Below are 17,678 nucleotides of genomic sequence, written 5' to 3' on the forward strand. Positions count from 1 at the left end.
CAGCTGCAAAGTGAAATTTGGTTTCCATAGAAATGTTTTTCAGCCAACAAAACATTGAATTCTCCTGTCTGTTCCAAGCGGCTTGACAGCTAAGCTGATGATCACAGAGCATACACTGGCTGCAAGTCAGCGCTAACAATTAGAAGGTTTTCTAGGATAATGGAAGTTGGCTTTGAGTTTCTTTTAACTCACGTGTCTGCCGGGTTGATATTTTTAGCAAAAATTGTGTTTGTCATCACTCAACCGACTAGACTTCATTTTGGATATTTTTTTTTATGACTATAATTTGGCTTTGTATTTCGGAACATGGTTTTTACAAAAAAAATTCAGCATTTTACACAGACAAAAAAAGGGGGGCAGTTAACGATTTGCAATGCACGTCTGAAAGAGGAGGGTGCTGAAAAATGAAAGATAATTTTTTTTTTCCTATAACAGGACATTATAATGGAGTTTAAATCGGGTTCTGTATCAGTATTTAAAGGAAAACTATACCCCCAAAAATGTAGATCTCTATAAAAAATATATAGCATAAACAGCTCATATGTAAAACCTTGCTTCATCTACAGTAAATAAATAATTTTCATAAAATAATACTTGGTTTCATAGGATTCACAGTGCACACATACAAGCCAAGGCACACAAACATGCTAGGCCCCATCAGCCAATGAATGGGCAGAGTTCTGCCTTTTCCTCCCACACTACTTCCTTTTACAGTTAGAGCTGCATCACTTCCTGTCAGCTGATCTCTGAGGGAACACACAGCCCATCACTAAATGGTGGATCAAGGGAAATTATGTAAAAGGGCAATATTTACTGATACAGGTATGGGATCCCTTATCCGGAAAGCTCCGAATTATGGAAAGCCTGTCTGACATAGACTCCATTTTAATCAAATAATTCAGAATTTTAAAACTGATTTCCTTTTTCTCTGTAATAATAAAACAGTACCTGTACTTGATCCCAACTAAGATATAATTACCCCTTATTGGGGGCAGAACAGCCCTATTGGGTTTATTTAATGGTTAAATGATTCCCTTTTCTCTGTAATAATAAAATAGTACCTGTACTTGATCCCAACTAAGATATAATTACCCCTTATTGGTGCAGAACAGACCTATTGGGTTTATTTAATGGTTAAATGATTCCCTTTTCTCTGTAATAATAAAACAGTACCTGTACTTGATCCCAACTAAGATATAATTACCCTTTATTGGGGGCAGAACAGCCCTATTGGGTTTATTTAATGGTTAAATGATTCCCTTTTCTCTGTAATAATAAAACAGTACCTGTACTTGATCCCAACTAAGATATAATTACCCCTTATTGGGGGCAGAACAGCCCTATTGGGTTTATTTCATGGTTAAATGATTCCCTTTTCTCTGTAATAATAAAACAGTACCTGTACTTGATCCCAACTAAGATATAATTACCCCTTATTGGGGGCAGAACAGCCCTATTGGGTTTATTTAATGTTTTTTCTATTTTTATTTTTTAGTAGACTTAAGGTATGGAGATCCAAATTACGGAAAGACCCCTTATCCAGAATACCCTTGGTCCCGAGCATTCTGGATAATGGGTCCTTTACCTGTATTTATATATTCCAGTTTGGCGAGATTCTTTAATAGGCCACTTAACATAATATAAACTATCTGTTGGTTACGTATTCATTCTGGGGGTATAGTTTCCCTTTAATATGGTGCATCTCCTTCTTAAGTTTAGTACTGTAACTTTTCCTGCAAAGGACACTCATATTTAAATGTGATAATCATCAAGTGCTTACCTAAAATGGCAGTAGTTTCAGAAATAGCTCTATTTTTCAATTTTCCCCTTTTTGAGATGTCCTTCAAACTTTCCTTGGTGGTGCCACATGCAGCCGTACAGTTAAGTTAATCGCATCTTACTAAAAGAATGAGAGAATGTCCCATGGAGCCTTTTCATTTGGGTACATATTCTTAAACTGATATGTGTATCTTTTGAATAACAACTGAACTGCAAAGTAATTGAAATCATTTGATGAAAGTCAGATAGCATTATCAGATAAGTAGAGCTTCCTGCTGAATGCTAATTCCTTGAGAAGATTCCTGTGGTTTAACCTAAAGCCTTAATAATAAACACTGTGCAAGGTTTAATTTCTAGCCTTAAAAAAACTTCCTATTATTATCCTCTCGTTAAACAACATTGTGTTCAAAGGTTTTCTACTCACAATACTACCAATAGATTTCCAAAAAGTCTCCCTATATTCTATAGTTTTTTTCTTTATTCTCTGCCACATTATCCCGTGCCATGTCCAGGGTAGAGCAGAGAGGGCATATTTCCCAGGTCCCATACCCAGAGGGACCTTTTCATCGTTAACATTTATCTTCAACTGTTATCATTGGCCCTTAGCTGGGATCAAGTACAGGTACTGTTTTATTATTACAGAGAAAAGGGAATCATTTAACCATGAAATAAACCCAATAGGGCTGTTCTGCCCCCAATAAGGGGTAATTATATCTTAGTTGGGATCAAGTACAGGTACTGTTTTATTATTACAGAGAAAAGGGAATCATTTAACCATGAAATAAACCCAATAGGGCTGTTCTGCCCCCAATAAGGGGTAATTATATCTTAGTTGGGATCAAGTACAGGTACTGTTTTATTATTACAGAGAAAAGGGAATCATTTAACCATGAAATAAACCCAATAGGGCTGTTCTGCCCCAATAAGGGGTAATTATATCTTAGTTGGGATCAAGTACAGGTACTGTTTTATTATTACAGAGAAAAGGGAATCATTTAACCATTAAATAAACCCAATAGGGCTGTTCTGCCCCCAATAAGGGGTAATTATATCTTAGTTGGGATCAAGTACAGGTACTGTTTTATTATTACAAATCTGAACATGAACGAGCTGCATTACTGCTAGTCTTTGCCAAAACATTCTTCCCATGCTGCCTTACAAAGCACCTTTTTTTTAATTAATTAATTTCTACATTCAAGGACCCATCTGAATCATTTGAGCTCAAAAATAAGTATTTTCAGACTATCCACCGCAGAATTTGTTAAACACGTATATCGATCTAACTGTCTCTTTTAAAGGTAACAAAAACTTCCATTTCAGCCGTAATTATGATAATGAGTCCAAAATATAAATGTCAAGTGGCTATTTACTATTTAGAAGGCAATTTGTTGGGAGAACTGCGGGGCAGGTGAGAATCCAGTTAGCTCAAATGCTTCAATTTTCTTCTCAGTGGTAGGGCCTGAGGTAGCTGAGCAAGAGGATATTGTGCATTCAATCTCTGGATCCTCTTAACTGTTAATAAAGAACCCACAGAGCCAGACAGATTGTCACAGCAATTATTCAATACAGGCTTTGCAACAGTTGCACGGGTCTGTCTATTCACTATTAAATATTTTAGCTGGCAGCCTCTCCATGGAGAACATTAATCTTATCATCTCTTTTTACAGTTCCTTATCAAGATGTTCAAGGGGTGATTGCACTAACATTGTTTGAAGACTACATCTACTGGACAGATGGGAAAACCAAGTCACTTAACCGTGCTCACAAAACGTCCGGAGAGAACAAGGCTTCCCTGATTAACTCTTGGCATGCTATATCAGACATCGAGATTTATCATGCATACAGACAACCTGATGGTGACTATTATCCTTATTACTCTAATTGGCTTTACTGTTATGTATTTAACTTTTGTGGTTGAGTACAGACTCTTAGGGGCACATTTACTAATCCACGAACGTCCGAATGCGTTTTTTGTAATGATCGGTATTTTTCGCGAATTGTCCTGACTTTTTCGTCGCCGTCACGACTTGTTCGTGAATTGACGTGACTTTTTTCGTCGCCGTCGCGAAAAATTCCCATTGGTTTTTCCTCTGTTTACTATTGCGCAATATGAAAAAATTGCGACAGTGACGAAAAAATTGCGCAAAATACGATAAAGTCACGACAGCACCGAAAAGTTGCGACTAATACGAAACGATCGCAACGGCGACGAAAAAAACACAAAATTTTCGTTTCCAATCGGTTTTTTTCCCATTCGGGATTTGGATTCGAGGATTAGTACATGTGCCCCCTAGGGTAACATTTACTAAGCAATTATGAGATAAAGTCTGATTTTTTTCCGACTTCTAGATAATTTCGAGATTTACAAGTGGGTTTTTTACCAGAACTCGATTTTTTCGTTATTATTCCCAGAAACAAATCAAGTTTTTCGAAAATAACTCCCATAATTCGTGATTTATGAATGTTTAGTTAGCTAGTCAAGTACCTGTATCTGTCAAGTACCATTGAGTCACATGGAGGCTAAAGGTCCCCATACACGGTAAGATCCGCTCGCTTGGCGTGATCGCCAAGCGAGCGGATCTTCCCCATTATCCACACCTACGGGTGGGCGATATCGGGGAGGTTGAAGTTAAAAAAAAATTATGTAGGCGGCAATGGGGCATTCAGTTCAGGGACCGCATCAACGAGCCGATGAGGTCCCCGATCCGACTGGATTTTCTAACCTGGCCGATCGATATCTGCACAATTTCAGGCCAGATATCGGTCGGCCAGCCCGCTCGTTTCTGCCCCTACACGGGCAGATAAGCTGCTGAGCCGGTCCAAGGGACCGATATTGGCAGCATCTATTGGCCCGTATATGGGGGCCTTTAGAATAGTAGAGGAATAGAATAGTCAGTAACAGGCTGTCCTTCAAGGACAAGTTAATCCCCTCATTGTTGGAATTCACAATCACAGCAAGCAGGCAGGCGCCATTTTGTGTCATTTAGGCAAATGTCCTGTCATCCCAAAATCTTGTGTATTCGCTATCTAGGTGACATCTAGGAAATTCTTAATGAAAAGTGCAATGAATTGTAATTGGAAATCTAAGCTGTCAATCATATATTGCCTGCCCTGCCTCTATGCCTGCGGCATAGAAGCAGGGCAGGCAATATATGACTGACAGCTCAGATTTAAAATGCATTTATAGCAGGTATGGATGTTTTAATTAGATAAAAAAAAGTTTCATGTTTGATTTGCAAAGGACTTTTATTATACAGATTTTTATGTCTGGGCGACATGTTTCTCTGTGTAACAATACAAACTGCAGACAAGGGATAAGATACTTTAGCATATACATTGTTGTATTAAAAAGGCTGTCAGTTATTTTCAGCTGTGATTTGTTATAGCGCTGCACCTTTGATCTCCCATTTTAATCAACGATGAGGGGTAACCTCATTTATACGCATTCTGATTCGGTTCATAGATCCCTAAATTAAATTTTATGTACTGTACTAACAGGATACCGCTATAGCAATATCACCGTTACCATTATATTAATGAGTAGTTACCTGTCCATGCCATAATGGGTTTTGTATAATTTTTATTAGGCTCTTCCGCTGGTTCAACCCGTTAATAAAGGCTTTAATTATCCGTATGTGAGAAAATGAAGAAATATGACATGTCCAACCTTTATCTTTGTAGTGCCTGACCACCCCTGTAAGATGAACAACGGGGACTGCAGTCACTTATGCCTGTTGTCGCCACAAAAATCCCACACGTGTGCCTGCCCCACTAATTTCTATCTCGCGGAAGATAAAAAGACCTGCTTGTCAAACTGCACTGCTAGTCAGGTATGTCAGTCATCCAGGGTCATGTCAGATTGAGAAATACAAAATTATTGTATATTGATAGCATCATGTTATAATTCTCATTCATAAAAAAAGGTGTCTTACTCTGAAAGCCATTTTACACTTGGTTACAAGTAGGGTCGCCACCTCGCCCCTTTAATACCAGCCACATATTGAATCCAAGTGTTGCATGGCCAACATGTGTTCAACATGGCTGAACATACTGTATATCAATTTTGTCTACAGCATCTAAATTAATTGCTAATTAGCCATTCAGGATGTGGGTTCAATATATGGCTGGTATTAAAGGGGTGAGGTGGCAACCCTAGTTAAAAGTGGTTTAGGAAGTGCTGACAAAAAGTGATGAGTGACTCAATCCCACGAAATGCCAAGAAATTCACGAAATTGCAAGGAAATTTGCGAAACGGTGGAAAATTTGTGAAACGCATTTGTTGCGCAATTTTTTTTGTCGTCTGCGTTTTTTTTTTGTCGCCCACGTCTATATTTTGTCACCCACGTCTATATTTTGTCGCCCACGTCTATATTTTGTCGCCCACGTCTATATTTTGTCGCCGTGGTTTTTTTGACACGACGGCACCCAATTTTGATGCAACTGCCACCAATTTGACACACCCGTGCCCTTTTTGTGACGCAACCAATTTGACGCGCAACAAAAAAAAATCTGTGCAACAAATTTTTCCACTGCAAATTTTCACAGAAGTTTTGCGAAACAATTCGCCAATGGCAAAATGCGGACATTCGCTGCGAATCCATGCCTGGTGAAAAATTTCGCTCATCACTACAGACAAAATATGCATATGTGTTTATTAAGGAGCCCAGAAGCACAGCAGGAGGGGGAGAGCCAATCACAGCCCTGCACTAAAACAAGCAAAGACAGGCTTCAATTCCCTATCAGGTCAACCTAGCTTATGGGGGCTTAGGACTAAATTTATTATTTGTTTTTTATTGTTTCACAATTATTTTCATGGTTTTGTATGGTAAAAATGTTTACATATATATATATATATATATATATATAGGTGTGTGTTTAATATAGAGCATGACATTATTGGCTAACTACTAGTGATAGGCAAAATGTTTCGTCAGGCATGGATTTGCAGCGAATTTCTGCGTTTCGGCATTGGGGGATTGTTTTGCAAAACGGATGAAAAAATTCCGCCCACACTCATAAATTGTCACCGGCGTTAAAAAAGAATAGTCGCAGGCGTCAAAAGAATAGACGCGCGACGAAATAATAGCCGTGGCCGACAAAAGAATAGCCGTGCGACAAAATAATAGCCGCGAGCGACAAAATAATAGCTGTGCGACAAAATAATAGCCGTGGGCGACAAAATAATAGCCGCGCGACAAAAGAATAGCCGCGGGCAACAAAAGAATAGTCGTGGGTGACAATTTTTTTGCTGCACAACATTTTCGCCGTTTCGCAAATTTTTAGCCACGAAACGGCGAAAATGTTGTGCGGCAAAAAAATTGTCGCCCGCGACCATTCACTTATCACTACTAACTACTATGATAATTACAGAAAACTTTCAGAACACTTAATTTCCTTTGTCAAACCTGATCAGCTTTGGTTTCATAGCTTTATGTATTTGGAATCAAAACACACATTAAAGAAATAGAAACTTATAATACACAGGAAAAACTGTTAATATTCAGCCACAATCAGAAAGTCCTCGTAGGCAGGTTATATCTGGTTCTATTAATGCTCAATCACCCCAAGCTGTAATTTGTTTATATTTAATATCTTCCATTTTTTTTCTTCTCACGTTTTCAGTTTCGCTGCAATACAGATAAATGCATTCCCTTTTGGTGGAAATGTGACACGGTGGATGACTGTGGAGATGGATCTGATGAACCTGCTGAGTGCCGTGGGTATTTTCTCTTTTTGTTAACAGTGGCTGATTTCTAATAAATAAGTATATCTTTTCAGAGCTAATCTTATGGTTTTTTGTATAACATTTGCAATTTGAAATCACGCCAACTTGCAGCGCAGCAGTAAAGTGTGCCTGAGTCTGAGCTTTCAGAAGGAGCCAGCACTACACATTAGAACTGCTTTCAGCTAACCTATTGTTTCTCCTACTCCCATGTAACTGGAGGAGTCCCAAGCCGGACTTGGATTTCTTACTATTGAGTGCTATTCTGATACCTACTGGCAGCTGCTATCTTGCTCACTTCCCATTGTTCTGCTGATCGGCTGCTGGGGGGGAGGGTTGGGGGATATCACTCCAACTTGCAGCGCAGCAGTAAAGTGTGCCTGAGTCTGAGCTTTCAGAAGGAGCCAGCACTACACATTAGAACTGCTTTCAGCTAACCTATTGTTTCTCCTACTCCCATGTAACTGGAGGAGTCCCAAGCCGGACTTGGATTTCTTACTATTGAGTGCTATTCTGATACCTACTGGGAGCTGCTATCTTGCTCCCTTCCCATTGTTCTGCTGATCGGCTGCTGGGGGTGAGGGGGGGGATATCACTCCAACTTGCAGCACAGCAGTAAAGTGAGACTGAAGTTTATCAGAGCACAGGTCACATGACTGTGGCACCCTGGGAAATGAAGAATATGGCTATAACAGATTACAATGCAGGATTCAGCTGGAGAAGCTCTATTAATTGATGGGTATTGAAAAAACATGTTTTCCTATGACAGTATTCCTTTAACGTCAGGTATATAATTAAATTGAACATTTTTGTGTTTTAGCAGTATTTAGACTTTATATGAAATATTATACTATTTTTAGTTTCATTTACTTATTCCTTCAAGAAATATTTAATATTTTAACTGCATCAGCCAAGCATTTACTGAAACACAATCACTTTCATACATTATAACACATTTTTTTCTATTTCTATAAAGCGGAATTTAAATGCCAGCCGGGGAGATTCCAGTGTGGAAGTGGACTCTGTGCTCTCCCAGCCTTTATTTGCGATGGAGAGAATGATTGTGGAGACAATTCAGATGAACTCAACTGTGGTAGGTGCTTAGATAGCAGGTGAAGAAGTATGAATTGTATACTTCAATAACAAAAAAAGGTTGATTTAATTTCAAGGAAGAAATGTATTCATGATTTGCTGATTGCTTTTCAGACACCTATGTCTGCCTGTCTGGCCAGTTCAAATGTACCAAGAAGCAAAAATGCATCCCAATAAATCTTCGCTGCAATGGCCAAAACGACTGCGGAGATGAAGAAGATGAGATTGATTGCCGTAAGTGAACTATTACCGTTGTATGTATGTCTTTATTTATAAAGTGCTACTTATGTACGCAGCGCTGTACAGTAGAATACATTAATACAAACAGGGGGTTATTAAGATAATAATAGATAAATACAAAGTATTACAATAAACACAAATAAATACAAGATACAGTTACAACAAGAGTCAAAGACACAAGAGGATGGAGGTCCCTGCCCCGTAGAGCTTACAATCTATATGGGAGGGTAACTTACAGACACAAATAGGCAAATATAAGTGCTGTAGGTCACAGTGGGTGACACTACAATATAAGTGCCAGTTCCCAGATCAGGTGCTGGGCGAGTGCTCCAATAGGTTTAGTTTTAAAAAGACTGAGGGAGGATTCAGGGAGGGCATTCCCAATGTAAGGGGCAGCAAGGCAGAAAGGTTTAAGGCGGGAAACCAAACGATTGCTCTGCGAGGAACGAAGGAGTCGGCCAGGAACGTACGGAGACACAAGGGAAGAGATGTAGTGAGGAGCAGAGGAATGGGGGGCTTTGAAGGTTAAAGGAACAGTAACACCAAAAAATGAAAGTGTATAAAAGTAACTAAAATATAATGTGCTGCTGCCCTGCACTGGTAAAAGTTGTGTGTTTACTTCAGAAAGTCTACTATAATTTATATAAATAAGCTGCTATGTAGCCATGGGGGCAGCCATTCAAAGGAGAAAAGGCACAGGCACTTAGCAGATAACAGATAAAACACTATTGTATTCTACAGAGCTTATCTGTTATCTGCTATGTAACCTGTGCCTTTTCTCCAGCTTGAATGGCTGCCCCCATGGCTACACAGCAGCTTATTATATAAATTATAGTAGTGTTACTGTAGCAAAAACCCCAGTTTTACCAGTGCAGGGCAACAGTACATTATATTTTTATTACTTTAAAGCTCTTTCATTTTTTGGTGTTACTGTTCCTTTAAGAGAAGGAGTTTGTAAACTATTCTTTGTTTAATAGGAAGCCACGATAAGGACTTTAGCAGGGGAAGGGCCTGAACTCTCCTGGGTGAGAGGAGGAGAATTCTGGCAGCAGTATTTAATATAGACTGTAGGGGAGAGATGGGAGTTAGGGAGGCCAGTTAGTAGAAGGTTACAGTAGTCAAGTCGGGATAGGATGAGTTATGCAAATTCACAAATACATTGTATGAGTTAAAGCAACTGGAATATATAGCAAGGAGAAAACTCATCTAGAGAAGTTCATAAATGCTGGCCAAAACATTGCTGCTGAGAACATGAGATCCAGAAAACAAAATCAAGCATAATAGATAAAATATAAACCCATTGCTGAGATCCTTAGTTGACTGTATAGAAAGCCTTTTTCACTTTTAGCCGTGGCAAAAACTGCCGGGATGACATTCTTGTGCTGTCAGATACTGCTGGGTCAGTATGATATCATTTACTAATATTCCACTGACAAGCACATGATGAAAAGCAGGGACGTCTTTGCTTCTGGGTCTTTAATACACATGTCCATGTACCTTAACTGATGCCAAATTAAACATATTTTTGGTGAGATTAATGTCTCATATCTGGTGATGAGCAAATTTTTCGCCAGGCATGGATTCACCACGGAAAAATGTGTCGCTCAGATTTTTTTTTTGTTTCGCATTAAGTTGGGCGTGGTCGTGTCAAAAAAAGGGCACGGTCGCATCAAATTAGGTGCGGTCATGTCAAAAAAAGCAGCAGTCACATCAAATTGGGCACGGTCACGTCAAAAAAGGGTACGGTCGTGTTAAAATTGGGCAAGATCATGTCAAAAAAGGGCATGGTCGCATCAAAATTGGATGCGGTCACGTAAAAAAAAGCTTGGGCGACAAAAAATAGATGTGGGCGACAAAAAAAAAACGCGCAACAAATGCGTTTCGCTAATTTTTCGCCATTTCATGAATTTTCTTGCCGTTTCACAAGTTTTATGGCAAAGCGAAACGGGACAGATTCGCTTATCACTACTCATATCATAAGTGCTGTTTATCCAGTGTGGCTATTGTAGTAAACAAGTTGTTACTTCTAGCATAGTAGAATCTATTCTTGATATGATGTGCACAAGACTCCCTTCTTGGCTGTGGCCAAGATATGTATCATTAACTACAGACTGAAGGTTCCTTTGGTTGGAATTCTATAGCACAGGGGTCCCCAAACTTTCTTACTCGTGAGCCACAGTCAAAAGTAAAAAGACTTGGGGAGCAACACAAGCACCATAAAAGTTCATGGAGGTGCCAAATAAGGGCTGTGATTGGCTATTAGACAGCCTCTATGCGCCCTATCAGCTTACAGGAGGCTTTATTTGGTAGGAAATCTTGTTTTTATTCAACCAAAACTTGCCCCCAAGTCAGGAATTCAAAAATAACTCCCTGGTTTGGGGGCACTGAGAGCAACATCCAAGCGGTTGGGGAGCAACATGTTGCCCCTGAGCCACTGGTTGGGGATCACTGCTATAGCGGATTTGTTTTAGGTCTTATAACGGGTTACTACTCTGTCTAATTTCATATACAGTATAGTAAACTCCTGTTTTGATACAGGGACTTTCTTACACTGCAAGGTTATTTTATCTTTCTCTGGCCCATCTCTGCTGCATATTTTTCATTGAAAATACTATATTATTCCACCTTAATTTATGCTCAGGAGAGCACTGCGGCTAACCTTGTATTGATTTCCAGCTGTGCCCTTGTTTTTGGACTTACCAAGCCATCTAGGATGCCCATTTCCTATGTCCCCAAAGAAAAATTGGACTATTGTTGTCGTCATTGACTTCAAAGAGTTATTTAAAATTCTAGATTTGTTCAAGCTTTGTTTTTTCTACAAAGAAATAAGAAAGAAAAGTTTGTTGTGTTTCATCACGTGTAATCATATTCATGTGTTTTAACCGTCCACCTACACTAATGGTTTAAATCAAGTGAATTGTTGGATTAATAATTACATACCTTTATAAAACATTCATGTATCTGTTATTCACTTATAAATCAAGTTATTATAGGCCTCTTTTTTTGAAAGAGCAACTTGCGAACTGCAAAAAAAAAGTGTGCCGTTGTTTATAGGGTCGTAGCTATAAGGGCAACATTACCAACTACAACCCATGGGCAGAGTCCTTGCCCCTCTGGATCACTTGTTATTACATGATTATAGTACTCTGAGCTTTACCCTGTGTGCCCTTGTTGTAAGCCAGTGATCCCCAACCAGTGGTTCATAAGTAACGTGTTGATCCCCAAGCCCTTGGATGTTGCTCCCAGCGGCCTCAAAGCAGGTGCTTATTTTTGAATTCCTGGATTAGAGGCAAGTGTTGGTGGCATTAAAGCCAGTTGTACCACCAAACAGAACCTCATTAGGCTGCCAGTCCACATAGGGGCTACCAAATAGCCAATCACAGCACTTATTTGGTACCCTCATGAACATTTTTCATGCTTGTGTTTCTCCCCAACTCTTTTTACATTTGAGTGTGGCTCGTGGGTATAAAAGATTGGGGATCCCTGTTGTAAGCTATAGAACTTTTCCATGCTAAGTAAAATATTAGTACAGGTATAGGACCCGTTATCCAGAATGCTCGGGACCAAGAGTAATCCGGATAAGGAGTCTTTCCGTAACATGGATCTCCTTACCTTAAGTCTACTAAAAAATCAATAAAATATTAAATAAACTCCATAGGATTGTTTTGCATCCAATAAGGATTATTTAAAGCTTAGTTGGGATCAAGTACAGGTACTGTTTTATTATTACAGAGAAAAGGGAATCATTTAACCATTAAATAAACCCAATAGGGCTGTTCTGCCCCAATAAGGGGTAATTATATCTTAGTTGGGATCAAGTACAGGTACTGTTTTATTATTACAGAGAAAAGGGAATCATTTAACCATTAAATAAACCCAATAGGGCTGTTCTGCCCCAATAAGGGGTAATTATATCTTAGTTGGGATCAAGTACAGGTACTGTTTTATTATTACAGAGAAAAGGGAATAATTTAACCATTAAATAAACCCAATAGGGCTGTTCTGCCCCAATAAGGGGTAATTATATCTTAGTTGGGATCAAGTACAGGTACTGTTTTATTATTACAGAGAAAAGGGAATCATTTAACCATTAAATAAACCCAATAGGGCTGTTCTGCCCCAATAAGGGGTAATTATATCTTAGTTGGGATCAAGTACAGGTACTGTTTTATTATTACAGAGAAAAGGGAATCATTTAACCATTAAATAAAGCCAATAGGGCTGTTCTGCCCCAATAAGGGGTAATTATACCTTAGTTGGGATCAAGTACAGGTACTGTTTTATTATTACAGAGAAAAGGGAATCATTTAACCATTAAATAAACCCAATAGGGCTGTTCTGCCCCAATAAGGGGTAATTATATCGTAGTTGTGATCAAGTACAGGTACTGTTTTATTATTACAGAGAAAAGGGAATCTTTTAACCATGAAATAAACCCAATAGGGCTGTTCTGCCCCCAATAAGGGGTAATTATATCTTAGTTGGGATCAAGTACAGGTACTGTTTTATTTCTACAGAGAAAAGGGAAATCAGTTTTAAAATTCTGAATTATTTGCTTATAATGGAGTCTATGGGAGACGGGCTTTCTGTAATTTGGAGCTTTCTGGATAACGGGTTTCCGGATAAGGGATCCTATACCTATACACCATTTTTGATGGGCACCACCATTCAGTGACTTAGCATACTACATAAAATGTATTAGATGAAATACATAGTTGCTAGAAAATGCTTAATACATATCTTTGGATCAGAATTTGCAGCAGAATAAAACTGAGAACAATTATCATAAGAAATAACCCCCATTCCCCCCCAGAATGGATAGTAGACACTTACCACTAGAGACAATGGGTTTCTTTTGGGTTTTGGAGCAGGCACTCCAACATAGCAGGCCTTAAGAGTATCTTTATTTAGTTTACTTAAAAAAAAAACCTTACTATTTCATGCTGCAAGGCACTTTATTATAAAACAATTAATTTAATAACTGAAAGTGTTGGTGCTGTTTGACCATGTAACACATTGTTATATGGAAGCAATAGGTGCATAGTACTGTTCTGTACATATATTTCTTTGCACTTTTTCACCTGCTTTACTAAATATTTGACCAAAGCCAGTCTCACAGTTCAGACAGAATTTTTGATGTTGACATTCTCCCCACTGCAAGCTTGGTCAGCAATGTTCCATCTCATTGTTCTGATGCCATATGAATCGACGGTATGTTTTGTAAGCACTTTTTAATAACTGTTCACACAAGAGACGTGGGTATTCCTGTTGCCCTGATAATTGAAAGGGTTATCAGCCATTTTTGGACATGTTTATTACGTATTATTTTCATTTAGGATCAGTTAATTATTTGCCATCAGTAAATACCAGTAAATCATCAAAACAGTTCTGGGAAAAAATAATGTTATGAGGCAGTATAGTTACATAGTTACATAGTTACATAAGGTTGAAAAAAGACCAGAGTCCATCAAGTTAAACCCATCCAAGTAAACCCAGCACCCACACCCTATACTTACCCATCTATACACTCACATACATAAACTATATATACAACCACTAATACTAACTGTAGATATTAGTATCTCAATAGCCTTGGATATTCTGCTTGTTCAAAAACTCATCCAGGCCCCTCTTATATGCATTAACAGAATCTGCCATTACCACATCACTAGGAAGGGCATTCCCCAACCTCACTGCCCTCACCATGAGGAACCCCCTACCCAACATCCCCCGGCAGGGCATTCCCCAACCCCCTCACTGCCCTCACCGTGAGGAACCCCCTACCCAACATCCCCCGGCAGGGCATTCCCCAACCCCCTCACTGCCCTCACTGTGAGGAACCCCCTACCCAACATCTCCCAGCAGGGCATTCCCCAACCTCACTGCCCTCACCGTGAGGAACCTCCTACCCAACATCCCCCGGCAGGGCATTCCCCAACCCCACTGCCCTCACCGTGAGGAACCCCCTACCCAACATCCCCCGGCAGGGCATTCCACAACCTCGCTGCCCTCACCGTGAGGAGCCCCCTACCCAACATCCCCTGGCAGGGCATTCCCCAACCTCACTGCCCTCACCGTGAGGAACCTCCTACCCAACATCCCCCGGCAGGGCATTCCCCAACCCCCTCACTGCCCTCACCGTGAGGAACCTCCTACCCAACATCCCCCGGCAGGGCATTCCCAACCCCCTCACTGCCCTCACCGTGAGGAACCCCCTACCCAACATCCCCCGGCAGGGCATTCCCCAACCTCACTGCCCTCACCGTGAGGAACCTCCTACCCAACATCCCCCGGCAGGGCATTCCCCAACCTCACTGCCCTCACCGTGAGGAACCCCTACCCAACATCCCCCGGCAGGGCATTCCCCAACCCCCTCACTGCCCTCACCGTGAGGAACCCCTACCCAACATCCCCCGGCAGGGCATTCCCCAACCTCACTGCCCTCACCGTGAAAAACCCCTGTGTGCTGCTTTAAATGGAAGCTCCGTTCCTCTAATCTAAAGGGGGGACCTCTGGTGCGTTGATCGCTTTTATGGGAAAAAAGAACATCCCCCAACTGCCTATAATCCCCTCTAATGTACTTGTACAGAGTAATCATGTCCCCTCGCAAGCGCCTCTTTTCCAGAGAAAACAACCCCAACCCTGACAGTCTCACCTCATAGTTTAACCCTTCCATCCCCTTTACCAGTTTAGTTGCAGTCTCTGCACTCTCTCCAGCTCATTAATATCCTTCTTAAGGACTGGAGCCCAAAACTGCACCGCATACTCAAGGTGAGGCCTTACCAGGGACCTATAAAGGGGCAAAATTATGTTCTCATCCCTTGAGTCAATGCCCTTTTTTATACAAGACAGCACTTTATTTGCTTTAGTAGCCACAGAATGACACTGCCTGGATGCTCCATTTTGTTCATTTTTGTACATAAAGGACTTTGCTAATTAGTGGAAGATAGAGTAGCGCCTCTGTTATCTTGAGCCACATCGTACTAATTACAAATAGGAAAGCAGTTAAGCAAATAGCTACAGAGATAACTATCTGGATAGCCTGAGATATCCATTTCAAACCACACTAGGCCCTTTATGAGACAAAAGATTAGAGTGAATTTTCTTAAGCTTTATAAAAGTTGTTCTAGTTTAGAACATGTTTTCTTGATGTTCTAAAAGTATTATGGCACAGAAGATGTTGTGTTATTTATTATTAGCAAATTTTAAAAAAAGGCTTGGAGTAGACTGTGCATGAAGCTAAGAAAAATATCAACTGTTTAAATTCTGTGCCAATGTCAGTTTTATTGGCAGTTTATTAATATGTAGCATATTTGTCTCATAATGTTGTTAACAGAGAAAATTCCAAGGAAATTTCTAGTGATGAGCAAATCTGTTCTTTAAAAATTTGCAGCGGAAAAATTTGTTGCGTGTCAAAAAAGTTTTGGTCGCATCAAACTGGGCGCGGTCACGGCTAAATGGGCATGGTTGCTGCAAAATGGGCGACAAAAAAAAGATGCGGTCGACAAAACGAAAGACACGGGTGACTAAAAAGTTGTGTGATAAGCACATTTTGCGGATTTTTCGACATTTCGTGAATTTTCCATTTGTTGCGCAAATTTTCTGGTGATGCGAAATGGCGCAAAATGTACTTATCGTGCAACTTTTTAGTCACCCGTGTCTTTCTTTTTGTCGACCTCATCTTTTTTTGTCGCCCATTTTGCAGCAACCATGCCCATTTAGCCGTGACCACGCCCAGTTTGACGCGACCAAAACTTTTTTTGACACGCAACTAATTTTTCCGCTGCAAATTTTTGTGGAAGTTTTGCGAAACTATTTGTTGATGCGGAAATTCACTGAGAATTCATGCCTGGCGAAAAAATTTGCTCATCACTAGAAATTTCCCTTTCTGTAGTTGCCTCCTGTTAATACTGCCCATAGTGTAGGAAGAATGTGAATGATGTTCCATTTATAGGCAGCATGGTGATACAATGGCTACATATAGTTACATAGTTACATAGGGTTGAAAAAAGACCAGAGTCCATCAAGTTCAACCCTTCCAAGTAATCCCAGTAATTCCATTACTAATCCCAGTAATCAATGGCTTACAAAGAAATTTGTATGTGTCATTGGCAAAATATTAATTTTTATATTGCCGTTAATTGGTTTTACATGAGTTTGTATATAAGTGTAAAACTGTGGCATAACAAGAGACTATAGCACTATGTTTGACCAGGAACAGTAGCCCATAGCAACCAATAAGATGTTTGCTTTTAAACAGGTGACCAGTCAATTATACCTGCTGATTGGCTGCTATGGGTTACTGTTCCTGGGCAAACTTAGTGGCTTTTATTACATAACCCCTTATAGCTTGAAGAGAGTAGCATAAAAAATGTCATTGTGTACCGGCAATGTAACTGCATATTAAACCATGGCATTGACTACACTGGGTTGCACCAGGTATGGAATGGTGTCAAATATTGAGATTGTACTTGGTACAGGTATGGGATCTGTTATTCGGAAACCCAATATCCAGAAAGCTCCGAATTACAGAAAGCCTGTCTCCCATAGACTCAATTTTAATCAAATAATTCAGATTTTTAAAATTGATTTTCTTTTTCTCTGTAAAAATAAAACAGTGCTTTGTATTTGATCCCAACTAAGATATAATTACCCCTTATTGGGGCAGAACAGCCCTATTGGGTTTATTTAATGGTTAAATGATTCCCTTTTCTCTGTAATAATAAAACAGTACCTGTACTTGATCCCAACTAAGATATAATTACCCCTTATTGGGGGCAGAACAGCCCTATTGGGTTTATTTAATGGTTAAATGATTCCCTTTTCTCTGTAATAATAAAACAGT

The 17,678-nt window shown here is 39.7% G+C and overlaps 1 protein-coding gene across 1 annotated transcript in view; it reads left to right on the forward strand.

The window, feature by feature from the left end:
* Positions 1–17,678, forward strand: part of lrp1b (LDL receptor related protein 1B) — a 255,407-nt gene that overhangs the window by 125,141 nt on the left and 112,588 nt on the right. Inside the window, exons 20-24 of the mRNA XM_031893508.1 lie at positions 3,447–3,635; positions 5,461–5,609; positions 7,402–7,495; positions 8,478–8,594; positions 8,708–8,827. Coding sequence (XP_031749368.1) covers positions 3,447–3,635; positions 5,461–5,609; positions 7,402–7,495; positions 8,478–8,594; positions 8,708–8,827 — 669 coding nt within the window. The remainder of the gene's footprint in view (positions 1–3,446; positions 3,636–5,460; positions 5,610–7,401; positions 7,496–8,477; positions 8,595–8,707; positions 8,828–17,678) is intronic.

Source organism: Xenopus tropicalis, chromosome 9, assembly GCF_000004195.4.
Source record: "Xenopus tropicalis strain Nigerian chromosome 9, UCB_Xtro_10.0, whole genome shotgun sequence".
Classification (NCBI taxonomy): Eukaryota; Metazoa; Chordata; class Amphibia; order Anura; family Pipidae; genus Xenopus; species Xenopus tropicalis.